Source organism: Elephas maximus, chromosome 25, assembly GCF_024166365.1.
Source record: "Elephas maximus indicus isolate mEleMax1 chromosome 25, mEleMax1 primary haplotype, whole genome shotgun sequence".
NCBI lineage: Eukaryota > Metazoa > Chordata > Mammalia > Proboscidea > Elephantidae > Elephas > Elephas maximus.
Window position 1 is genome coordinate 8,321,028 of NC_064843.1, and position 27,657 is coordinate 8,348,684.

The 27,657-nt window shown below is 44.6% G+C and overlaps 1 protein-coding gene across 2 annotated transcripts in view; it reads right to left on the bottom strand.

The window, feature by feature from the left end:
- The window catches only part of PHACTR3 (phosphatase and actin regulator 3), a 195,988-nt gene that overhangs the window by 99,296 nt on the left and 69,035 nt on the right, over window positions 1-27,657 (bottom strand). Inside the window, exon 1 of one of the 2 annotated variants that reach the window (XM_049869084.1) lies at window positions 3,942-3,972. The exons of the other annotated variant lie outside the window; for it this stretch is intronic. Within the exon in view, the coding sequence (XP_049725041.1) occupies window positions 3,942-3,948 (7 nt within the window). The 5' untranslated portion in view covers window positions 3,949-3,972. Of the gene's footprint in view, window positions 1-3,941; window positions 3,973-27,657 lie in introns of those variants that run through there. 2 annotated transcript variants of the gene reach the window in all.

Below are 27,657 nucleotides of genomic sequence, written 5' to 3' on the forward strand. Positions count from 1 at the left end.
GGGTCAGATGCTTTTAGCACAAGTGGCCATTGTGGCAATGTTCTCAAGATACTTGTAAGAAGCACAATCCTTTTCAAAGGACTTTGAAAGAAATGAAGGAAAGGCACCGCCAATAGAATTTGGAAAAGCCAATGTCCTCAGAGACAGGACTGTGTATCACTCATGCGTCCTGTTAGAACAGGACTTTTGGCAGGACAGCTCAGGCAGAATGACGGGAACCAGCTCAGGTACACCATCACCAAGGGTAGCACCGAACATGGCGTGGTGTTAGGGAGATGCCTTCAGCTATGGGTCACGGTGGGGCCAGGGAGAGTCAGCATGGCTGGGCTCCACATAATGAGCGCACCCAACGAGCAAAGGAGATGGGAACTGAGAGGCTTAAGCAGCTGTAGGCCCCATGACCACTTGGACTCATCATGTTTATTGATCTGTTCTGTGTTGGCAGCATGGCCAACAGGCCCACTGACCATTCTGTATGGTGCTCAACCAAAGAACCAGTGATCTTCTGGCCAGATATGTTGGCATCTTGAGAGAAGTTGTTCGGGTCTTCAACATGGCGCCTCCCAAGGGTACGGTGGTCGTGATGCTCCTTCCTGACTTCAGAAGCCCACGCAGTACAAGATGCCTCTCCTCTGTTCTCACTGCTTCCTGGCGGCAAAACCCTGCTGCTGGGGCGGCAGCAAAACCAAGACACGCAAGCATGGGGCCCTGCCTTCTAGAAGTTTACAATCTCATCCAAACCAAATGAAGCCAGCTGGCATTTCAACAACTGGGAAAGAGTCTGGGCTCTGGGGCAGAAGACTTGGGACCTAGGACCAGCTCCACTACTTGCTGACCCTGTGACTTTGGCCTCTGTGTCCCACCTGTGAAATGTGACAACAGTAATATTAGCGTTAGTCACACTGATGGTAAAACTGGAGGAGAAGCAGGGCCGTGAAAACAGATCTTAGGCAAGCCGAGCTAATGCTCCCAAAGCCCTTCTCAATCCTCCCCCCTAACAAGGGGCTTAGTTGGGACTACATGTTAGAATCAGCTATTTCTCTGGAGAAAGGAGTGCTAATGGGTTGTTGCTCCATCCTTTAGGCTAAAAGCACAAGATCCATTTAAAACCCTACAGAACCTGGCAGCTTGAAGCCACCTCAGGAAGAAATCCCCCTTAAGGATGAGCTACCAACAAGAGAAAGTAACTGTTGCTGCCTTGTGCCATCAGCCGTTGCTCCAACATAGCCCCTGGGAGAGGCACATTATCTATTCACTCATCTAGTATTACCGAGGGCTGAGACCTCATTTATTCTTTAAAAACCCTCATTCAACTATATACTTTTATCCATTAAATTTTCATGAAGGCCTGATGGCTCCTGTCAAGATAAGGAATGAATCCCCTCATGATGAGATCCCGAGGTCTTAGGGAAGCAGAGATACCTTCTGGTTACAACACAAGGCCTGGCTTCAGCACACGTACCTGCTGGCAATACGGGTGAGAGATCATTGCCTTCTCCACGAGTTTTGAAATAGGCTGACAGCATCAAGGGTTAGTGAAACCTGTGGAGCCACTAGAATGCCCATGCTTCTGATGGGAGTGGACATGGGCTCACATTCTGGAAAACTCTTTGCCATTATCTTCTAATGAAAACCATGTGAGCCGTCAAATGCTCACCAGAAACCAACCAACCAACCAACAGACAAGCAAAAAGCACGTATGAGAATGTATCTAGTGAGACTATTCATAATATCCAAACTCTAGAAACAATCCAAATATTCTCAACAGTAGAATGGACAGATTATGGTATAGTCACACAATGGGATGCTATACAACAATGACAACAAATGCAAGGTCGCCGCCATACTCAACAACACAGATCAATCTCCGAAACATCATGTGGAGCAAAAGAAGCAAGATACAAAAGATTCATTACTGTGTGACTCCAACGGAGCCCTGGTGGCACAGTGGTTAAGCGCTCAGCTGCCAACCAAAAGGTCAGCAATTAAACCCACTAGCCATACCACAGAAGACAGACATGACAGTCTACTTCCGTAAAGATTACAGCCTTGGCACTGAGACTAGAAGGACCCTGGAGGTCATGGTCCCCAGACCTTCTGTTAGCCCAAAGACTGGAACCATTCCCAAAGCCAGCTCTTCAGTAAGGGATTGGCCTGGACTATAAGATAGAAAATGATACTGCTAAGGAGTAAGCTTCTTGGCTCAAGTAGACACATGAGACTATGTGGGCAGCTCCTGTCTGGAGGGGAGATAAGAAGGCAAAGGAGGACAGAAGTTGGCTGAATGAACACAGGGAATACAGGGTGGAGAGAAGAAGTGTGCTGTCCCATTAAGGGGAGAGCAACTAGGAGTACATAGCAAGGTGTATATAAATTTTTGTATGAGAGACTGACTTGATTTGTAAACTTTCACTTAAAGCACAATTGAAAAAAAAAAAGATTACAGCCTTGGAAACCCTATGGTACAGTTCTACTCTGTCCTATGGAATCGCTAGGAGTTGGAATCAACTCAACAGCAATGGGTTTGGGTTTGGGGTACGACTCCAGTTGTATAATGTGGTATTAAAAGTCAAGATGGTGGTCATCTTTCAGGTGTTGGCGACGGGGAGGGAGCACAAGGGGGCTCCCATGGCCTGATGGGAGGTCACGTAGGTACATTCACTTCGTGAAAGGATGCTGAGCGGCGCCATTCTGAGTTCTGCGTTTTTATGCATTTCATGTTACGTAGCAATATAATTTCCCTAAAATATTTTTGGTTAAAACAGGCTGTCTGTTGAGCATCTATTCTGTGCAAGATGATTCTCTATACCTTGTGGGAAACACAAGAAGTACAAGACACGAACATACACCTCTTTAAGTGTTACAATGTAAACAGATAAACAAACAGGAATGATTGAAAAGTCTTCTGGGCCTCTGCTTACCCCCATGAAGGCAAACAGATGCCCAAGATGGCACAGACTCAGAGCGCATTCAGAAGAGCCTGGGAGGTAATTCGATCTCCCTGCATCTGCTGTGGTGTGGTCTGGGAACACAAACCCAGGATCTGGATGGGAGAAGAGGCAGCAGCCTGGCACTCTCCACCCCAGGTCTACCTTCCTGTGGCCTCCACGGCATTTTCTGTCTCGATTTTGTGTTTTGGTTTGAAGATAGAAATGACTGGATACAAAAATAAGAATGATGACTCAAAGTAAGTATTATTTTCAAGAGTAAATTCATTAATGTACTGAATGTTAATTACAAAAACCAAACCTTTTGCCATTGAGTTGATTCCGACTCATAGCAACCCTACAGGACAGAACAGAACTCGCCCCATAGAGTTTTCCAAGGAGCGCCTGGTGGATTTGAACTGCCAACCTCTTGGATAGCAGCCACAGCACTTAACTACTATGCCACCAGGATTGTCATTAATTACAAGTGGCGCTGAAAGTTAAATGAACTTGGGCTGGATGCGAGAAACAAAAAAACCTATTAAACAGCATATAGTTACTTCTTAAATTTACTCAGATAACACATCTGTTTGCAGGTTGCCAAAAAATAATGTAAACCCAAAAATGTCCCAAAAGAAACTGCATACTCAATGTGACAAATATGCACTGAATAAATTTTATTTGGCAAATCTGCGGTGGACTATCCTACGGGGATACACAGATGATTAAGACACAGTCCTGGTCCTCGAGAAGCTCCAAAGCAGCAAAGACAGACACACGAATCACCAGGACCTCTGGGCAATGAGGGGAGCTCTGGCTGAGAGGCGAGCAAGGTGAACAAGAACCACCACTGGGGGTACTTAGTGCATCAGAAACGCATCTCAGCGCTGTGATAGTTAAGACAGCACAGCCCTGAAGAAGTGTCCCTACCAGATCAATGGCACAGGCCTACCAGCTCAGGACTGCTGAGCTCTGAGAAAGGCAGCAACGGTGGTTCCGTGGTAGGGTTCTCACCTTCCATGCAGGAGACCCAGGTTTGATTCCCGGCCAGTGTACCTCACATGCAGCCACCACCCATCTGTCAACAGAGGTACACACTCAGTCAATAGGGCTGTTGTGTTTGGTGTACCTGTCTCTTGTTATTGAGTCAACTCCAACCCATAATAACCCTACAGACAAGAGCAGAACCTCCCCATAGAGCTTCCAAGGCTGTAATCTTTACGGAAACAGACTGCTATATCTCTCTCTCATGTGGAGTGCCTGGTGGGTTCGAACTGCCAGCCTCTTGATTAGCAGCTGAGCATTTTAACCACTGCACCCCCAGGGCTCCTTTGTGTTTGATGTATATGCTGCCAGAGCTATTACTGTCATTATTACTGTCATCATTATTGTTGGTGGAGCCCTGGTAGTGCAGTGTGTTGCTAGGATGCTGAACGGATTTCAGCAGAGCTTCCAGACTAAGACACACTAGGAAGAAAGGCTTGGAAATACACTACTGAAAATTAGCCAGTGAAAACGTATGGATTGTAAGGATTATTTTCTGACAGAGGGTGGGAAGATGAGTCCCCTAGGTTGGAAAGCACTCAAAATACACAGTGACCTCAACAACAGACTCGAGCATACCAACATAAAGATGGCACAGGATCGGGCAACGTTTCTTTATGTTGTACATGCGGCCTCCATGAGTCGGAATCGACTTGACAGTGAGAAATGACAACAAGCTTTGAGATGAACCTGGGGTTCGAAACAACCATTTTACTGAGAAGAACCTGGTGGGGGAGAAAGCCAAACCAGATGGAAGCAGGCCACGTATGGAGGCACAGAGGCCTCCTGAGGCCCAGTGTGAGCCGGCGGCCCAACTGCACCCAGGACTCTTAGCACCTTGCACCAACCAATGCCCTTTTCCAGTGACACCAGGTTAAGTTAGACCCTTGTTACTAAAAGATTCCTAATACAAACAGACTGCATATTCTCTTTAGGAAGACAACAGCAAGATGTCTTGAGAAGCGTTTAGGATAAGGTCCCCCAATGACTTTGAGGACATGGCAGTTATCTTAATTATCTAGTGCTGCTGTAACAGAAACACCACAAGTAGATGGCTTCAACAAAAGAATTTTATTCTCTCACAGTCTAGGAGGCTAGAAGTTCAAATTCAGGGTGCCAGTTCCAGGGGAAATCTTTCTTTCACTGTTGGCTCTGAGATAAGGGCCTTGTCATCAATCTTCCCTTGGTCTAGGAACTTCTCAGAGCAGGGACACCGAGCCCAAAAGACATGCTATTCTCCTGGCTCTTGTTTCTTGGTGGTATGAGGTCCCCCTGTCTCTCTGCTCACTTCTCTCTCTCATATCTCAAAAGAGATTGATTTAAAACACAACCTAATCTTGTAGATTGAGTCTTGCTTCATTAACATAACTGCCTCTAATCCTGCCTCATTAACATCATAAAAACCCAAAACCAAACCCATTGCCATCCGATGGATTCTGAATCATAGCAACCCTACAGGACAGAGTGGAACTGTCCCATACAGTTTCCAAGGAGCGCCTGCTGGATTCGAATTGCTGACCTTTTGGTTAGCAGCCACAGCTCTTAACCACTATGGCACCAGGATTTCCCAATAAGTTATGGAGATAGAATTTACAACACACAGGAAAATCACATCAAATGACAAATTGGTAGACAACCACACAACACTGGGAATCATGGCCTAGCCAGGTTGATACGTGTTTTTGAGTGACACAATTCAATCCATAACAGCAGTTCAGTGTTTAAACCCAGGAGAGAAAGCTGATGAGCTCCTCCCCAAATCAAGAGCGACAGAATGAGTGGTGCCCAGGAACCAGGTGGGGTTGCTCCCCTCATCCGTCTAGTCTGGCGTCGGACAGAAGGCCGTCTTGCTGTGGTGTTTTGCCATCATACCTGTGGTTGTGTGTGTGTTCTAAGCAACAATGCCAGGGTGGAACAAGCAAAGCAGAACAAACACTTCTTTCCCCACTTAGCAGCTCTTGGGGGAAGAACTCCCCGATCTTTCCAGGCACAAGCGGAAACGTCCATTAACACTAATGGGATCGGTTCAGGAGCTGCGCACAGGGCTTCCGGAGCTGAGCGAGGGCCTCCCGGGGCTTACTGTGGGGCTGCCGGAGCTGAGTGCGGGCCTCCTGGGGCTGCAAGAGGGCCTTCCGGAGCTGCAGAGTCGTCTCAGACCCGGAGGTGCAGCTATTGGCGGGGGTCTGGGGGTTCGTCCCTGTGTCCATGCCTGCAAGGTACTTCCAGAAAAGCCCGTGTGCACAGCCAGAGGCACACGGAAAGGAGCTAGGATGAGAACGGGCCGCGGCTGAGGTGCCTCTCAGATCACCTCAGTGCCCCAGACCTTGCTAGCCTCTGAGCAGCCTTCTCAGCAGCATGTGGGTTCCCCTCTTAAGCAGGGTGTGAGTGAGACTGACGGTGTGACACTCCTGAACCAAACCCACTGTCCCTGGTGAACAACGTCCAGGGCTGCATGCAGCATCTTCAGCTGCTTGCTGGCTGGGCAGGGTCCCTGGTCTCGGATTCCAACTAACCTGGCTGCCACCCCAACCCCCACCCCCGGAACCAGCCCCTGTGTGGCACCTAAAGCCTGTCAGTGTTGCTGTCATTCTCCCTAGTACCTGCCAGGTGGATACCCTACACGTTCTGCAGGAGGCCCATCCAGGACAAGACACATGCCCTTGCCTTGGGGGCAGACATCCTGGGGGAGGAAGGGGAGGCCCCGCCATTGGAGTAAGAGACAAGAGACCCACCAGGACAGTCCAGAGGGAGATGAAGGAGGGGTGGGGACGCTGGCCTCGGCAGAGAGTGGGCATGTCATTAGACCAGGAGCTGGTGCAGACAGACAAACTTGTAGCATCCTGAGAAAGCAGGACCAGACAGCAGGATGAGCCCACACTCAGAGGGCTGGTCCCAGCCGCCAGCAGCGCCACTGGCGACTCAGGTCAGCTGCTCAACCCCTGGGCTTCAGGGGCCACCATGAAGACACAGATAAGACCTGCCCCACACCAGGCACCTTTCAGGGTACAGATACAGTGTGGGAGGGAGGGAGCAGTACGGTACACATTCCGTCAACAGAGCTATTGTGTTTGGTGTACCTGTCGCCTGTTGTTGTCGAGTCGACTCCAACCCATAATGACCCTACAAACAGAGTAGAACCACTCCATAGGGTTTCCAAGGCTGTAATCTTCACGAAAGCAGACTGCTATATCTCTCTCGAGTGGAGTGGCTGGTGGGTTTGAACTGCCAACCTCTTGGTTCGCAGCTGAGCATTTTAACCACTGCGCCACCAGGGCTCCTTTGTGTTTGGTGTATATGCTGCCAATGCTGTTACTGTCATTATTACTGTCATCATTATTATTGGTGGAGCCCTGGTCGTGCAGTGGTTAAGCACTATGGCTGCTAACCAAAAGGTCAACTAGTTCAAATCTACCAGCAGCTCCTTGGAAACCCTATAACTCAGTTCTACTTTGTCCTATAGGGTTGCTATGAGTCAGAATTGACTCAACAGCAATGGGTTTGGTTTGGTTTGGTTTTGGTTGCTTTTATTATTGCTATCTTTTAATACTGTTATTAGATGCTGTCCACATCATTTTCTGTCTAGACTGATATGTTGGGAAGGTTTATTGTTAGTTGCATGGAGTTGGCTCTGACTGATGGTGACCTTATGTATAACAGAACGAACGTTGCCTGGTCCTGTGCCATCTTCATCATCATTGGTACATTTCAGTTCACTGTTGCAGCCATTGTGTCAGTCCATCTCATGGAGGGTTTGCCTCATCTTCACTAATCCTCTACCACACATGATGTCCTTTTCAAGCAACTGGTCTTTCCTGATGACATGTCCCAAGTAAGTAAGCCAAACTCTCTCCATCCTTGCTTCTAAAGGGTATCCTGGGAAGGTGGAAGTCTTCAAATTTCTAATAAGGAATATTCACTTAGCGTTTCCTTTCCATACTTACTTCCCCTTGTGCCCCTTAGCTGGGGGGTGGGGTACCCCATGGGACACCATCAGTGTGTCTGTGCCCAACCTCCTTCTCATCCCCCCCCACCCCCTCTTGCCATGTTGGCTACTCCACAGCAAGAGAAGCACAGATACATAGTGAAACCAGTGAGAGCCAGAACTCAACGGGGCTGCCTTGCTTTTCTGGGTCTCGCAAGTTTTCCACCTTTGCCAGGGTGTAGTTTTACCACTTTTCTATAGCTCTCTATTAGTGGAAAATACTTGCGTTTTCCTTCTCTGTCAGGTTTCTGTCTCATACAGGTTCTGGCTTTCACAGTTTTTACTGTATTTTGAAGTTCCTCCAAGGTGATTCTGAGGCATCCCAGCCCTCAGGAGAAACCCTTGGAGCTAAAGCAAAACTCAAAATATAAAAATTAGACAAATTTTCTACTATGTTCCTCTTATTCAAAGCAAGCAAAACTATACCCCTACATATTTGTCATAGATGTTCATTAAAAAAAAAAAAAAATGAGCAAAAAGCTTCATATGGACTATTAGGCCCTAAGAAGCCTGCTCAGAATTAGAGATGATTAGATAATCAGATGAGAGATAAAATTACAAATAAGTAATAAAAGCAAACACACACTGGAGTACATAAACAGCAAACACTGGGCAGCCACACTAAGGTGGTTCCAGCCCCCTTACTTGACATCTGGGCTCTTATGGAGACATTTTAGAACTAGGATCTCAGGTTTCCATGAACATGCATTGTATTAAATCTGTTTGGGCCCCCAGCAGCTGAGAAGGAAGAATGCAGGCTTGAGAAACAGAAGGTCCCACTTCAAATCCTGCCTTCGTCGTCTGTATCCGACAAGATCCTGGGTGACCCTCTTTGCACCTCTAGGCTCTGGGTGCCATGTCATGACAACGAGGCTAGTCACATTTATCAAAAGTGGTTTCTCTAGGATGCACAGATAAGGCCATTTGTGTGAAAACATGCTCAACCTCTAAAGAGTTCAGTATTTATTCATCTGACAATGCATTCATTCCACAAATATCTGAATGTCTGTGTCTTACTCTGGATTCTCTGCAGGAGCAAAACCAGTGGAGCATATATATAAATAGAGAGAGAGAGAGATTTCATATAGTGATAGAGTGCCATAAAATGAGTCCCTCAGGTTGGAAGGCACTCGGGATATGACTGGGGAAGAGGTGCCTCCTAGAAGTAGAGTTGACCTTAATGATGTGGATGGAGTAAAGCTTTGGGGGCCTTGCTTTGCTGATGTGGCACAACTCAAAAAGAAAAGAAACAGATGCAAACATCCATAAATAATAGGAATGTGGAGTGTATGAAGTACGAATCCAGGAAAACTGCAAGTTGTCAAAAATTATATAAACCAAAACCAAACCCGTGGCCGTAGAGTCAATTTGGACTCATAGCAACCCTATAGGATGAAGTAGAACTGCTACATAGGGTTTCCAAGGAGCACCTACTGAATTCGAACTGCTGACCTTTTGCTTAGAAACTGTAGCTCTAAGCCACTATGCCACCAGGGTTTCCAAAATTATATGGACACATAAAAATCGATATCCTAGGCATTAGTGAGCTGAAATGGATTGGTATTGACCATTTTGAATTGGAAAATCATATGGTCTGCAATGCTGGGAATGACAAATTGAATAGGAATGGTGTCACATTCATTGTCAAAAAGAATAATTCAAGATCTATCCTGAAGTACAATGCTGTCAGTGATAGAATAATATCCACATACCTACAAGGAAGACCAGTTAATACGACCATTATTCAAATTTACCCACCAACCACTAATGCCAAAGATGAAGAAATTGAAGATTTTTACAAGCTTCTGCAGTCTGAAATTGATCAAACATACAGTCAAGATGCATGGATAAGTACTGGTGACTGGAAAGCAAAAGTGAGAAATGAAGAAGAACTGGTAGTTAGAAAATACGGCCCTGGTGATAGAAATGATGCCAGAGATCGCATGATAGAACTTTGCAAAACCAACGACTTCTTCATCACAAATACCTCTTTTGAACAACATGAACAGCAACTGACTATACACATGGACCCCACTGGATGTAACACACAGGAATCAAATCAACTACATCTGTGGAAAGAGACGATGTAAAAGCTCAATATCTCAGAACAAGGCCAAGGGCCGACTGCAAAATAGACCATCAATTGTTCATACGCAAGTTCAAGATGAAGCAGAACAAAATTAAAACAAGTCCATGAGAGCCAAAGTACAACCTTGAGTATATCCCCCTGAATGTAGATACCATCTCAAGAATAGACCCAACACACTGAAACTAAGGAACGAAGACAAGATGAATTATGAAATGACATCAAGAACATGATACATGAAGAAAGCAAGAGGTCATTAAAAGGACAGGAAAGAAAGAAAAGATCAACATGTACGTCAGAAGAGACTCTGAAACGTACTCTTGAATGTAGAGTGGCTAAAGCAAAAGGAAGAATGATGAAGTAAAAGAGCTGAACGGAAGATTACAAAGGTGGCTCGAGAAGACAAAGTAAAGTATTATAACGAAATGTGCAAAGACCTGGAATTAGAAAACCAAAAAAGAATACATTTCTCAAGCTGAAAGAACTAAAGAAAAAATTCAAGCCTCAAGTTGCAATAGTGAAGGATTTTATGGATAAAATATTGAATGATGCAGGAAGCATCAAAAGAATACAGAAGGAATACACAAAGTCACTGTACCAAAGAGAACTGGTCAGCATTCAACCATTTCAGGAGGTAGCATTATGAACAAGAACTGTACTGAAGACACTGGTGAAAAACAAGGCTCTAGGAATTGACAGAATACCAGTTGAGTTGAGATATTTCAACAAATAGATGGAATGCTGGAGGTACTCACTCATCTATGCCAAGAAATTTGGAAGATAGCTACCTGGCCGAACGACTGGAAGGGATCCATTTTGTGCTTGATCCAAAGAAAGGTGACCCAACAGGATGCAGAAATTATTGAACAATATCATTAATATGACCAAAGAAACACAAACCCGTTGCTGTCAAGTTGACTCCGACTCATAGTGACCCTACAGGACAGAGCAGAACTGCCCCATAGGGTTTCCAATGAGCAGCTGGTGGATTTGAACTGCTAACCTTTTGGTTAACAGCCGAATTCTTAACCACTATACCACCAGGGCTCCCTTAATATTGCACATGAGTAAAATTTTCTTGAGGATAATTCAAAAACAGTTGAAGCAGTACATCGACAGTTTACTGCCAAAAATTCAGCCGGATTCAGAAGAGGATGCGGAATGAGAAATGTCACTGCTGATGTCAGATGGATCTTGGCTGAAAGCAGAGAATACCAGAAATGCGTCTACCTGTGTTCTATTGATTCTGCAAAGGCATTCGACTATGTGGATCATAACAAATTATAGATAACATTGCAAAGAATGGGAATTTCAGAACACTTAATTGTGCTTATGAGGAACCTGTACACAGACCAAGGCAAAGGGATATTGCGTGGTTTAAGATCAAGGAAGGTGTGCATGAGAATTGTGTCCTTTCACCATACCTGTTCAATCTGTACGATGAGCAAATAACCCGAGAAGATGGACGGTATGAAGAATGGGGCATCGGGATTGGAGGAAGACTCATTAACAACCTGCGTTATGCAGATGACACAACCTTGCTTGCTGAAAGTGAAGAGAACTTGAAGCACTTACTAATGAAGATCAAAGACTACAGCCTTCAGTATGGATTACACTTCAACATAAAGAAAACAAAAATCCTTACAACTGGACCAATAAACAACATCATGGCAAACAGAGAAAATATCAAAGTTGTCAAGGATTTCATTTTACTTGGATCCACAATCAACACCCATGGAAGCAGTAGTCGAGAAATCAAATGACATATTAGGCAAAGGTGCTGCGAAAGATCTCTTTAAAGCTCTAAAAACAAAGGTATCACTTTGAGGACTAAAGTGTGCTTGACCCAAGGCAAGGTATTTTCAATCGTCTCATATGCATGCAAAAGCTGGACAATGAATAAGGAAGACTGAAGAAGAATTGGTGTCTTTGAATAATGGTGTTGGCGAAGAATACTGGATATACTGTGAACTGTCAGAAGAATGAACAATCTGTCTTAGAAGAAGTACGGCCAGGATGCTACTTAGAAGCAAGAATGGCGAGACTTCCTCTCTTGTTCTTTGGACACGTTACAGGAGGGACCAGTCCCTGGAGAAGGATATCATGCTTGGTAAAGTAAAGGGTCAGCAGAAAAGAGGAAGACCATCAACAAGATGGACTGATGCAGTGCCTACAGGATGGGCTCAAGCATAATGACTGTGGGGATGGCGCAGGACCAGGCAGTGTTTCATTCTGTTGTACATGGGGTCGTATGAGTCAGAACCGACTCAACAGTACCTAACAACATAAGAGAGAAATTTTCTTCATGGAAATAGCTCACCCAATTGTGGAGGCTGGCAAGTCCAAATCCGTTGAGTCAGGTGGCAGGCAGACCTCTGCTGGCCCATGTGGCTACAGAGGCTGCCAAACCCACAATCAGTGGGTCAGGCGGCAAGCTGAAGAGTTCTGCAGGGTTATGACACAAGCACAGGAGATGAGGCAACAGGAAGAGTGCAGGGCTGAGAGAGAGAGAGCTTTGCCAAAACGTCCATTTATATTCTGGGGGCAGGCCACACCCCTAAAGAAACTCCTCTTTCAACTGATTGGCTGCTCCCATCAGACCACATCATGGAAGATAATTACATTACGTTACATTATGGAAGAGTACCCAGTCCAGTGTCTGCCAAAACACTGAGAATCACAGCCTAGCCAAGTTGACACATAACATTAACCATCACTGTTATATGCCAAGCACTGGAAATTCAGCTGACAATGAGCAAGAAAGGTCCTGCCCATGAAGACCTTTTGGTCTAGAAGCAGAGACAAAGTCAAAAACAATAGAACCACAAAACAATTATGATTTGAAACATACTAGGAAGAAAATCAATAGTCATACAGGATAACAACAGAGCACCAGAAGGCATTGGGGGTGGGGGTGGGGGGGTGATCACAGAAGGAAGCTCTGAGGTGACGTAAATGGTTAACATGCTTGGCTGCTACCTGAAAGGTTGGAGGTTCAAGTCCACCCAGAGGTGTCTCAGAAGAAAAGGCTGGCAATCTACTGTATTTTTACTCAAATAGCACATGCCTTCTACATTTGTTTGCCAACAGTGCCCTCCCCCTGGGGGTATTTTCGTAAGCATGCTATGCTAATTTTTGAAATTAGCATAGCATGCTTAAGCTTAGAAAAAAACCTCCTGGGGAGAGGGCACCGTTGGCAAACAAAGGTTGAAGGCGCACATTATCTGCTTGAAAATAGGTACTTCCAAAAAATCACCCATTGAAAACCCTAAGGAGCACCGTTCTGCTATGACACACATGGGTCGCCAGGAGTCAGCGTCGAGTTGACAGTATCCGGCGAACTGGACCCGAGAAGGCTTCTGTGAGGGAGTGACGTTTAATCTGAGACAAAGAAAAGAAAGGACCAACCTGGATGTGTTCCACGGGTAACAGCTGTAGGCAGAGAAAAGAGTAAGTGCAAAGGAACATGGCTAGAAAGGGTTTGACTTGGTCAAGGAACTAAGCGGGGACCCCATAACCACTGCCTTCCATCAGGTCAATTCCAGCTCGTAGCAACCCTACAGGGCTTCCAAGGCTGTAAATCCTTAAGGAAGCAGACTGCCACATCTTTCTCCCACAGAGCAGCTGGTGGGTTTGAACTGCAGACCTTTTGGTTAGCAGCTAAGCACTTAACCCCTGCACCACCCTGGCTCCTTAAGAGGAGACCAAACCAAACCCATTGCTGTCGAGTGGATTCCAACTCATAGCAACCCTACAGGACAGGGCAGAACTGATTCATAGGTTTCTAAGGAGCAGCTGGTGGATTCCAACTACTGACCTTTAGGTTAGCAGCTGAGCTCTTAACCACTGTACCACACACGACCAGTAGGGTCTGAATGTCATTGTTTTATCCAAATGCCATTCAGCTCCTATCTAAGAAGCCTGGTTACACAATAAAAGTGTGAAGATTTATTGAATCAGATTCTTCCCTGAGGGGAGCCTGCTGACTTGGAACTCTTCATAGAGCGAGCTCTTTCTGCTCCCTGGGGCTCTGGCCAGAGAATCAACACCCCTTCAAGGGTCTGACCCCACCACTTGACAAAAAAGTAACTCACACCCAAAGCAAACCCTCCTCACCCACACTCAGACCCTAAAGGCCAAGGATGAGTTTGCACCAACTGACAACTCCTTCAGTTAAGCAGAAAAACTTGCTGTCTTAGTTCTCTAGTGCTGCCGTAACAGAAATACCGTAAGTGGGGGGCTTTAACAAACAGAAATTTATTTTCTCACAGAAGGCTTTCTCTCTCTATTGGCTCTGGAGGAAGGTTCTTGTCTCTTCAGCTTCTGCTTCCTGGTTCCTTGGAGATCTAATGTGTCTTGGCATCTCTCTTCCCCCATCTCTGCTTACTGGCTTGCTTGCTTAATCTCTTTTTGTATCTCAAAAGAGACCGACTTCAAGATACACCCTAGAGTAATTCTGCCTCATTAATATAACAAAGACAATCCATTCCCAAATGGGATTATAACCACAGGCATACCAAAAACCAAACCAAACCCAGTGCCATCCAGTCGATTCCGACTCATAGCGACCCTATAGGACAGAGTAGAACTGCCCCATAGAGTTTCCAAGGAGCGCCTGGTGGATTTGAACTGCCGACCCTTTGGTTAGCAGCCGTAGCACTTAACCACTATGCCACCAGGGTTTCCACAACAGGCATAAAGGTTACGATTTACAACACATATTTTCAGGGGACACAATTCAATCCGTAACACTTGGCTTTTAACAGCCCTTGATATTCTAAGGTTTGCTGCCTGTAGGGATGGAAAGGGCAGTTCAAGGCTGCTTGGATGCAGTCTTCTCCAGGAAGACAGTAAAGGAGTCAGGAGCAGAACGGTCACTTACCAGGGTCATCTCCGTGGGTGGACACCAGGAGCCATACCAGAACATTCTGCAGAAACCAGTCACTCGTTTCATTATTCGATGCCTAAGTGACTAATGAATCTATCAATCAATCTATGCTCAAAGAACTGAAGAGAATCAACTGGAAAACTACTTTAAACATTATGAAGGTTTCTGAGGTAACTTGTTACGAAATGAGTATTGCTGGAAAAAACAGTATTTTTTTTTTCCTAATTAAATTTAGCTAGCAATAATTACCCAAAAAGTTTAATAGGAAAATAAAAATCCTGTCCACAATAACAAATGTAAAACATTAAACACATAGAAATAAAATGTATAAGAAAATTTCAGCTCATCAGAAGGGAACTATAAAATTTCAACTGAGAATTATTAAAAAAAAAAAAAAAGCTAGCATAAAAAAAGAGACATACCAGGCTTTTGAATGGGACAACTCGACTTGGTGGAGATGGTAGTTCGCCAAAAAGATTTTACAATTCTCACCATCAAAACATTGCCAAATTATTCTAAAGCTCTTCTGCTGGAATACTTAATGATAGAATGGTCAAAAATATGAGAAAAACATAAGGAGACAGGGTCTTTATGCTGGATATTTAGATATATAATAAAATTGTGGAGATTAGAGCAATGCTATACAAAGTCAAGGACAGACTTAGATGAAGAAAATTAAAAGTCCGGAAAGAGGGCTGAGTATAAACATAAGAAGCTGGTATATCATAAAAAATGTATTTCATGTAAATGGCAAAAAATGGACTATTCAAAGAACAGTGCTGAGTTACATGGCTAACTCTTTGGCAGAAAAAAAGAAGGGTCAGGAAATCACACCTCCCACGAAAATGAATTTCCTATGGGCTGAAGTGTTAAACAGAAAAAAAAGGAACCAATAAAAGAACCGGAAGAAAATCATGACTAGCAGTTTATCTGATCTTGGTGGTGGGGACAGCCTTCTTAAGCATAAAAACCAATTAGAAGCAGCCTTGGAGAAAATATAATGGTAGATTTGACAGAATTTTTTAAACTTTCAAACAAGAACATCCATCAGAAAAAAATCGGAAGGCTACTGACAAACTGGAGGAAATGTTTTCAACACACACAACGGGAATACATTAGCACAATGACAGTACCCCCAAAGCCTGTTTTTAGTGGGGGCATAAAAATGGGGGGACCATTTTATTCACTGTTAATGAGCATGACACTTGTTATTTTCACTTAGGGAATGGTCAGGCCCTGGACCCAAGAATTCCACTTTTAAAGATTTATCTTAAGGAAATAAATGAAGGTGGTTTCAAAGATCCCAATTCAAAGGGATTCACTGGTACTTTCCAACATAACTTTGCATACAACAAAAAAAATATTCAGCCATTAAAAATCATGTTTTCAAAAGGAATTGAAGAAAATGAGAAATTGCTGATGTTAAATGAAAAAAGCAGGATATAAGACTAATTACAGAGAACTGAGAACTATCAAATTTTGCTTTGAAATACAAGACACACATATACTGAACTTCCACTCATTAAATTTGCATCGAGCATCTTCTAATGGGCAGACACTATACAACAATGAAGAAAAGAGATGTATGCTTGGAGTTTACAATCCATTGAGATCGCTGTCTTTCTCACACACACACGGAAGAAATATACCAACACGTTAATGATTACCTCTATTTTTAGAGGGGCTATGGAATTTTTTATGGGTATAGTGTTGCATACAGTGTTGCTATGAGTCAGAATCGACTTGAGGGCAACGGGTTTTTGGTTTTATGGGTAATAATTATTTGGTTTCTTACACATCTGAGAATATTTCTACCACACACCTTATTTTCACAATTGGGAATGAAACTTCAGTTTAAAAAATCTCACTGCTCCCTACACCAAGGACACCATCCTCCTCCCATCAAGAGACACAACGACCACACCGATGTGTCTATAAAGCTATATTCCTTCTGGGCTGGTTATGCATCTCAATCTGCTGTCCCTGAAAATAATTTCCCTGGGTAAAAGCAAGAATGGGCGAGGAGAGAGAATATGAGACAATGATACGCCTACCATATTTGAAAAATCTAAATGACCTTTCAAAAGACTTAGACTTAAAATAAATGTGTGACTCAGGAACAAGTGATCCAAATTGCTAAATGTCCTCATAAAAATAGCCCCAACCTTTCCCTAACAGCAGATAATTTCCCACATCAGAAAGATGCCATTCATGCTTTTAAGTATCAACGAGAAAATGGAAATTATGTCAGTAAATTTCAGGACCTGCTCAAAACTCATACACTTATGGTGTTCATCTGCAGCTCAGGAATGGGGAACGGCAGGATCAACAGAAACACCTTTCAAAGGCTAGAGGAGACCAGGAGGTAGGGGAGAGACGTAGAAGTTAAAAAAGGATCTCTTTGAAACTGATTTTCCCAGCATGTTTGTTTGGAATGATGCAACAAAGATAGCTCCATCCCTTCCAGTCCAGAAGAAGGGAACGAACCTCAAGCAGAAGCTTCATGGAAACGGAGCATGTCCCACTCAGGCCAGGAATTACACACAGAATTATCACTGAAGTCACTGAAGACGGACTTCTCCCAGCCTCTCTTTTTTTATGGATAAATCCGATCAGTGTGGACCTAAGACCACCAAGTTGAGGCACACCTGAGTGGTCAGAATAATCAATGGGTTATTCATTCACCCAAAAAATATCCTGCCACTGTGTCCCAGGCACAGATCTGGGACTGGGGACCCAGCCCAGGACAAGCCAGATGTGGGACTTATATTCCAGGGGGGTAGACAGATAATACGCAAGGAACTGACAGGACCATTTCAAAGAGTTAAACGTGCAACAAAAGACATCAAAACAGGAGTTTGTGAAGGAGAGTTACTGGACAGTGTGGATTTAAGTAATGGAGTCAAGGAAGGCTTCTTGGAGGAGGTGTCATTTGAGCTGAGACCTGGGGTGAGAGCTTTCAGAGAAAGCAGGGAGCAAACATGAAGGCACTGATGCAGGATCCAGGGTGACATGGGGAAGAACAGGAAGAAAACTAGAGCGGCTGAAGGCTGAGGAGGGGCGGGAGGGAACAGGAGATGAGGCCAGGCAGGGTGGTGAGGTAGGGAGGGTCTGGGCCATTTGGGGCCTCGGATCGTAGGGAACACCTGGACGTTCTAAGTGTATTGAGATTGGCGTGTGAAGTCTACTCATTTTGGAAGTATAATAAAGAGCATGTAATTGTAAAGCTCTGATGACACATTTACATCTGTCTTGGTCTTTCTCATTCTGTTAGTCACTGGATCCTCAGGTCCCCCCAGAGCCTGGTAATTAGATGGCACCCGGCAGGGAGGGGAGGGTGGCAGGCAAAGGAACAGTTAGAAGCCACACTTCCCATTTCTTAGGTGTCTGCGTTTCCGGATTCTACCACTTACTCCATCTTTCTGGAGCTCTGTTTCCTCATCTGTAAAACCAAAATAAGAGCACTACCCCCGACCTCATAGGGATGCACTGAGAAGTGAGCTGGTGCACCCGAAGCATGTACCCGGGTGTCCGGTACACGGTGACCTTCTGCTAAATTGCAAGCAGAAATATAAAAATTCATGATAATTTATTCTCCAAGATTTTATTATATGGGTCAGATGGCGAAGCTGTTTCACATCTGGTTTGAAATTTCCTGTAATAAAAATTATAAAGAAATCCAAACACCACGAAATTACAGAGGACAGAAAAAGGAACTGCCATGAACTTGCCACTCAGCTTCAGTGATTACCAACAGGTGGCCGATTTCTTTTCATCGATCCCTCCTCCCCACCCACCCAAATCTCCCTGTGGTATAATGAATTACTTAATATGGCCTTTCTAGCCAGGTCTTGTAACTTCCACCCAGGTGGTTGTACAATACGGTAATTGTGGCCCACCAAAGGGAATGGTCAGTTTTGCCATCTCGCAGGGCTTGAAATGAGCCGCCCCAGAGGCAGAAAAGAGAGGACCCCATCGCTACCAAGGAAGGAGGGACCAGCAGGAGAGACCTGCAGGAGACAGTGCAGTGAGCTTCCCAGCCCACAGAGAGAGAAAGCTGAGCTCCTTTGGGCAGAGACTGAGGGCCAGGGAGAGATGTGCCTATGAGCAGGACTGGGAAGAGGCTGTCCTGATGGAAGAATTGTATTCTTGAGTGTTCCTGAGCCTGAACTGTAACCTATCACTTCCTTAACAAACCCCATAATCATTAGTATGGTCTGTGAGACCTGTGTGGTCACTGCAATGAATTATCGAACCCAGGAGTGAAGTAGAGAGTGCCGTGGGAGGGATGGCTGGTGTCAGAATTGGTAAAGATGGCGGACAGAGGAGGCATGTCTGACCACGCCTGATAGTAATCGGCCCTTGTGAAGTCAGAGGAGGTCAGACGCTGCCTCCACGCTATCTTTACTGCCCTGCCCTCCTGGCTGGATTGTCTTGAAGCAACTGGAGCACATCACATCACTTCAACTATAAATACAGGAAAACCTATGAAGGCTGAAACCTGTATTAGGCAGAAACCTGTCCGAGAAAGAAAACTCAAATATTTCCCACTAAAACAAGTGATAGAAAAGTGGTAAGACTGCACCCTGTCAAAGTCAAAAAACTTACAAGACCCAGAAAAACAAGGCAGTCCCATCAAGTTCTGGCTCTCACAGGCTTCACTGCATGAGCTTAAACCAATATGAATTTAACCCAAAATGGCATTTGATTTCCAGCACAATGCTTGCTAACACATCTTTTAGAATTTTCAACGGCCTGTGTTGGTGAGGTCTGGAAGAAACAGCCCCCTGACTAATTATTGGTACAATTATGAATCAGTATAAAAGCTTCACAGGGCAATGTCTCCTCAAACATCTAAACTAAAAGGCACATATCATTTGATCCAGGCATCACAATTGTCAGAATATATATTACACATAAACTGGAACCCAAGAACTAAGATGTGTGTACAAGTAGGAGATCATTCACAGCAGTGCCAGTTCTCCTGACACGTGTTTGGACACCATCTCCGTGTCCACCAACAGGGCGCTGAAGAACATTTTGCTCCATGCTTTCCTTAGAGTGTCAGGCATAGAGTATGAGGGATATCGACATGTACTGATAAGAAATGAGCTACAAGTAAAAAAAGGTTCAGAACTGTGTGTACAGGCTCCCATCATTAGTGTAAAAAAGCAGGTACACACATACACACACACACACACACACACACACACACACACACACACACACGATTTATGACTTAAATATATCTCCAAGGAGTTACAAACAGGGAACTGGCAACAATGGTTGCCAGTTGCCTCCTCAGGGGAGGAGAACCGGAAGACCAAAGAATAACAAGAGCACGGAGACTTCTCAGGTCTAATACAGATGATGATGATGATGATAGCAATGTCAGCTCCTTCATACATTTTTTTTTCACCTACACATATACTACACATTAAAAGACTTTTTTTTTTAAGGTTTTTTAAAAATTAACTTGAGGAAGGAAAAAATGGGGGCTGGACCAAACAGAATGTCCAGCCTCTAAGGAGATCTGAACAAAACACACAGGAACTGGAGTCAACCAAAGCCATAGCCTTCTCTTTAGCAGCATCAAGAAGGTACGCAGGTCTTTATAGGTCAAAAAAAAAAAAAAAAAAAAACCACGAGGGGTAAATTAGGGATCAGCAAATTCCTCAAGAAGTAATGACTCTGAATTTGAACTTGAGAATGTGGGGCTATGTTTCCTGTAGCTCTTGGTCCCTGAATTTGTTGTTGTTGTGTACCACTGAGTTGATTACAACTCATAGTGACCCCATGTGAAGAGTAGAACAGCCCCTTAAAGCGTTTCTTAGACTGTAATCTTTACAGGAGCAGGTCACCAGGTCTTTCCTCTAGCAGGGTACATGGCGGATTTGAAACATTGACCTTTCACTTGAAAGCTGAGTGCTTAATCATTGCACCATGAGGGCTCTTTTACCCTGAATTTAGAGGACACCATGTTGGTCCTAGTCCGAGGCTTAAACAACATAAGGGAGCATTACTGACGTATCATCGGGAAAGACCAATCCCTAAAGGACATCCTATTTGGTAATGCAGAGGGTCAGCAAAAATGAAGGATGCCTTCAATGAGATGGATTGACACAATAGGCACAGCAATGGACTCAAAGACAGCAACAATCATGAGGATGGTGCAGGACTGGGCCAAGTTTCATTCTGTTGTAGTTACAGTCGCCATGAGTTGGGGGCAACTAGACAGCAACTGTTTTCCTTGGGAACTGTACTCTCCAGCCCCATGGCTTTGGAAGCAGATAGAGACAGTGGTCAGTGGCCTCAGCACATTTGTTCTTTCTGGCTGGGTCTGAAATGTTTCTTCTTTCCTTGGAGTTCTCTGGGCTGATAAAACATGAGAAGTGACATCCTTTTCCACTTAATACTCTAACAATTCTTTGTTGTTTCCACAGCTCAGGCACAACTTATTCTGACTTACTCTGGCTTTGGGATTTTTGGATCAGCAGAATCACTGGAACATCTGGGAACGCTGCGTTTCCAAGTGTGCTTTGCAGGCGCCGTTGATCAGCTCTCAACATTCTGTGGCATAAATGGGCCAGAGCATGGCAATCTGAGTCCTTATCGAGCCCAGAGAAGTCATCAAAGATGAACGTGCTTGATTATGGATATATTCTTGTCCTGAGTAGTTAAAGAACTAGCACCATGCTTCTTCTTGTGGCTGGGTGCTGCCAATTTTTGACTCATAGCGACCCCATGTGACAGAGTAGACATGCCCCATGAGGTTTTCTTGGCTGTAATCTTTGTGGAAGCAGATCACCAAGTCATTTCTCTTGTGGAGCCACTGGGTGGGTTTGAACTGCCAGCATTTCAGTAGCAGCTGAGTGTTTAACCATTGCGCTCCTTAGAACCACGCTAACGTGAAACAGATTAGATAGGCTACATAGATTGATAGACAGACCGACTGACCCCCAACAATGCAATTAACAGTTCTGTGGGCCATACACACAATAGGTAACCTTCCCTACCTTACAAAAATTATAAGTCAGTCAAATCAGGTGTTGTCTTTAAAAATGTGAATGCTTCCGCTATCTCCCTCAGCTGCTCCTCAAGTAACTCTCCTCTCGTGCTTTTAAAATTGTTTCTCTAATTTCTCTGAATCATATTTTTTAATTAAATGCACAGGAAATAATATATTGAGTGTACAAAACTGGTCAGCTGTTAAAGCTGTAGTCTGGTGACAATAAGAAAATCATCAGCCATCACCATGTCCCAGAAACAGGTCCGGGCATCCCAAGAGCCCCCCTGTGTCCAATCGACCCCGAGGGTCCAATGTTCCTCATTGAGACCTTGGACTTGCATTCGAAGGGGCAACAGCCCAGAAGCTCAGAGACAGCAGAGCTAGACTGGGGGCTACTCCTAATCTTCACCACCCACCCCAACCCTAGTCCTAGCCATACCTGAGTGCTAACTTTAGCCCTAAACCAACCCTAACCCTACTGCTATCCAACCCTAACGTTAATCCTAACACTAACCATAACTCTAGCCCTAACCCTAAACCTAACTCTAACCCAGGCCTAAACCTAACCCTAGCATTTTGAAGGTCAATAAATTTCTTTCAGAGCCTCTCCTTGCTTTATTTAAATCAGAATTGAGACAATGAGGTGTGGTCTCTGGGTCTCCAGGTGGGCAGACACAATCTATTTGCAAGGATACAAAAAATAGTCTCAGCATTAAGCAGGGTGCTGGGGTTTATCCGAGTTTGGACAAAGTGGAGAGAAAGGGTCTGGGCAGCAGAATTCTAATAATGGCGATTTAATAGTAATCACTCATAGCATTGTTCCCTTTATTTCTCAGTATGTTGTCCAGAATACAAACATCCCAGGATGGCTGTGGGGCGCTGGGTTGAATTGGGATGAGTCATTGTTGTTGTTAGGTGCCGTTGAGTCGGCTGGAACTCACAGCAACCCTACGTACAAAAGAATGAAACACTGCCCAGTCCTGTGCCATCCTCACAATCATTGTTATTTTTGAACCCATTGTTGCAGCCATTGTGTCAGTCCATCTTGTTGAGGGTCCTCATCTTTTTCACTGACCCTCTACTTCACCAGACATGATGTCCTCCTCCAGGGACAGGTCCTTCCTGATAACATGTCCAAAGTGCATGTGAAAAAGTCTTGTCATCTTGCTTCTAAGGAGCATTCTGGCTCTACTTCTTCCAAGACAGATTTGTTCATTCTTCTGGCAGTCCATGGTATATTCAATATCCTTCACCAACACCATAACTCAGGCTTCAATTCTTCGATCTTCCTTATTCATTGTCCACCTTTCACATACGTATCAGACAACTGAAAATACCATGTTCTGGGTCAAGCACACCTTAGTCTTCAAGGTGACACCTTTGCTTTTTAAGACTTTAAAGAGGTCTTTCACAGCAGATTTGCCCAACACAATATGTCATTTGATTTCTTGACTGCTGCCTCCAAGGGTGTTGATTGTGAATCCAACTAAAATGAAATCCTTGACAACTTCCTTGATAACATAAAAGTTGTGAGGTAAAATTCAGAGAATAGGGCTAATGGTGTCAATTCATTTAACCCTCTCCCAAAACAAAGTCAAATAAACCACTTTTATGAGGTCTCCATGAGTCAGAGCTGACTCAATGGCAACAACAGCAGCAGCAGTAAGATGGTAGATATTACTACAATCCCATTTTCTAGGTAGGAAACTGAGTCCAAAAGGTGAAGTGAAAAACGCCTGACCCACAATGCTCCATCAATAGATATTCATATAAAAATGTTTGCAAAATAACATTAGGTTGAATGAGCAAGATACAAAATAAATGGCATTGATTCCAACTTTGTTACAGAATCTATATTTACATACATGAGTAGGGACAAAATGCTGGAACGAAACAGAGCAGGATGCGAGCAGGACTCTTCTCTGTGCAATGGGGTTAAGTATGACGGTTGTTTTTATTTTTGCACATCTACATCCAAGAGGGGAGTTGTGAGCAGCAGGTGAGGGGAACACAGGCGTACACAGGAGAGGGCATGTACACACAGGTGATGACATGGATGTATAGGTGAAAGAGTGTACATATAGGTGAGAATGTGTATGCACAGGTAAGGGTATGCAAGCATAGGTCAGAACAAGTACACACAGGAGCAGGTACATGCACAGGCGAGGGCTCACCCACATAGGTAAGGGCACGCACACACAAGTGTGAATGAGTACACACAGGTGAGGGTGTGCATGCACAGGTGAGAGTGTGCACACACAAGTCTGGCTCCCACAGGGCTCACAGCACAATTTTTCTGCGTTTTGTGAGAGACCAGCTGACTGCTACTCAGACCCGGCTGGGCTGAGACACCGCCAAGAGTCCCACCTGGGGAAGTGCTGAGTCCTCGTCCCATCTTCCTGGACCCACAGCCACATCCTCTTTTCCAAGCCACTCTGTCTTCAAGAGGCAATAGCGTCTCCATCACCAGCAACTAGAATGACCAGAGCAGCCGTCCGGCAGCTACAAGCACTACTCTGAACACTTCACATGTATTATTTCATTACTCACTAGGCAGGTTCAAACCACCAGCTCACTGAAGAATCAATCAAATCCTTTCTCTCTTTCAACCTCATTCTTTCCTAGCCTTTACCCTAAGCTTTTCCCATCCCTCTCTCCGTCCAGTCTTTCCCTCATTGCCTTTTTACTTAGATGCCTAGCTAACTTCCTTGCTCCCTTCCTTTTTTCTTCCTTCCCTCCCTTTCTCCCTCTCCCAGCCAGGATCAGAAGAACCACACAGCTAAGCTCAGCCTAAAGTACTAATATACAAAATTACGAGCTAAATAAATAAATTTGGGGACAGTTAGTAGAAACAGCTAACAGGTACATCAGGTCACCTAAAAACAGCAAAGCTACAGACAGGCACTATCCCTCCCCAGAAGGTGGTGTCACTCCAGATAGATGAGGCAGTCACCATTCACAGAGCTCAGAAAGTCACACTAACAGACACCAAGTCAAACAGCACTGTCCAGTATCTTAGAAACTGAAGAATTTGCCCCGAATTACAAAAAAAAAAAGCTACCCTAAAAGTAAAGGAACCCCGGTAGCACAATGATTAAGCGTTTCACTGCTAACCAGAAGGTTAATGGTTTCACTCCACCAGCCAGCCGCTCAGCAGGAGAAAGACCTGGCAATCTGCTCCCAAAAAAATTACAGCCCAGAAAACCCTATGAGGCAGTCCTACAGGGTCGCTATGAATCGGAATCAACTCGATGGCAATGGGTTTCGTTTTTGGTTATAGGGTCCCCATGAGTCAGAATCGACTGCATAGCACATAACAATCTTAAAAGTAGGTCATGTTACCTTAAATTCCAAGTTCAAGCAGTGTTTTTAAAGATTCTCTCATAAAAAAAAAAAAAAAAAGGTAGGAATAACGGGAAGAGGCAGGAAACGGGAATGGATTGACGATGTACTAGAAGTCAAGCACGAACGTTCACTAAGCAATTTTAACTCAGAAGGGCCAGTGCCGCTGTGCTAGGGTTCTAGAGGGTCTGGGGTTCTAGAAGCTTATCTCCTGTGATCCTCACAAGAGCCTGCGACAGTTATCCCCACTTTAGAGATGAGCGACCTGGTGGCTTGAAGAGGCTAAGATTTCAGCCCAGGGTCACTGAATCCTCCCGCCAAACCAAACCCAAAGAGAATCCAACCATCCCAGATACACAACAATGCCCTCATTTTATATATGAGAAAGCAAAGGCTTAGAAACTAAATGAGTTAGTAAAATTCATTACTCCTTCTTATCAAGCACGTATTCTAGGTTCGAAGGCCATGTTCTGAGCTTTGTGTGTGCATTTTCTCATTTAATCTTCACAAACTGTAAAGTGAAACACCATTACTCCATGTAACAGATGAGGAAACAGATTCTGAGATTAAAGTCACAGGAGATGGAGGGGCGATTTTAGCCAAGTTTCCCCAATTCCAAAAACTCTTACCTTTTAACACAGCAGAGAGAGGGGTCACAGCCCAGTAGATGAGCTCTCCAACTGACTCTGACTTCACCTCTTTGGGGCTCAAGTTTCCTTATCTGTAACATGGGGGTGATAACAGCCATGCCTTGGAGGGATGCCGGGAGACTAAATGGGTTAGTCCATGGAAAGTACTAGAATGGTACCGGCATGTAGTCCAACAAGGTTAGCTGCTATCTTAGTTACCTAGTGCTACTATAACAGAAATACCACAAGTGGATGGCTTCAACAAAGAGAAATTTATTCTCTTACACTCTAGGAAGCTAGAAGTCCAAATCCAGGCCACCAGCTCAGCAATCTTCCCATGGCCTAGGAGCTTCACAGTGCAGGGGCCCTGGGTCCAAAGGACGTGCTCACTTCCAGCTCTTCTTTCTTGGTGGTAGGAAGTCCCTGTCCTCTCTGCTCAATTCTCTCTTTTATATCTAAAAAGAGACTGACTCACAAAACAACCTAATCCTATAGATTGAGTTCTGCCTCATTACCACAACTGTCTCTAATCTTGCCTCATTAACATCATAGAAGTTAAGATTTGCAACACATAGGAAAAATCACATCAGATCACAAAATGGTGGCCAACCACACAATATTGGGAATCATGGGCTAGCCAAGTTGACACACATTTTGGGGGGACACAATTAAATCCATAACAGTTGCTAATTTCAGCAGGAATGGTATTTCTCCCTGTCCACCTGCCTCCTTGTCCAAGGTCACTGAGACCTGCAAGACTCACAGCCAAGCCACCCTTCCAGGCTTCTGGCAAAGGACAGCCAAAGTCATCACGGGGCCACTGGCCAGACGCTGTTTGTAAGTTGATGCTAACAGGGAGCGAGAACGAACTAGCCTCCCTCAGGAGCTGGACCATGTATAACCTTCTGGATTCTCATCTACTTCTATTTATTACCATTACAGTCCAGTGGCCCCACTGGGAAATGCTCATAAGGACTTTTACACTAGCCTCAATTCCACAGGGCTTGCTTCCTCACTGAAAGTGGCACCCTGGGTACTTTTAAGATTGTACCCACAGGTTCAATGGAGCCAAGTCATTGACAAGAATTTCCTTCTGAAGTCTGGTTGTGGAAACAAAGATGTGGTGTTCATGACGCTATGGCTTTTCTCAGAACACTGATAGAGAGGAGGAAACGAAGGTTGGAGCTTCAGCTCTGCCCTTTCTTCTAAAACCAAAACTAGCTAGAGGAGAAGCCTTCGCTCAAAAGAGCAAATTTGGATCACAGGAAGTAGACTAGGTCAAGCGATCATTAAGCACTCCACTTACCTTGGTACTGGGGAACACAAAGGGTTAAGAGTTAAGGCCTCTAGCTGCAGAGTGGGGTTAACAATAGTTAAACGCTCAGCTGCTAACCAAAAAAAGTTGGCCTTTCAACCCTACCCAGCCACTCCATGGGAGAAAGACCTGGTGATCTGCTCCCTTAAAGATCACAGCCTAGAAAACCCTATGGGACAGTTCTACTCCGTCACATAGGATCGCTGTGATTCAGAATCAGCTCAATGGCACCCAACACAACATATACACATACAGAAATAGAATAGAAAATAATAACAATAGAAACAATAGAGAAGCGGGCAAAGTGAAAATCATCCCTGTTGACAATCAGACCAGGATTCTGACGGGAAACACACAAGGCCACCACGAAGCTACAAAAAAACGCAGCCCCCATTGAGTGATTGCTGCTTTCTCACCAGTGAGGTCCGCAGCCCC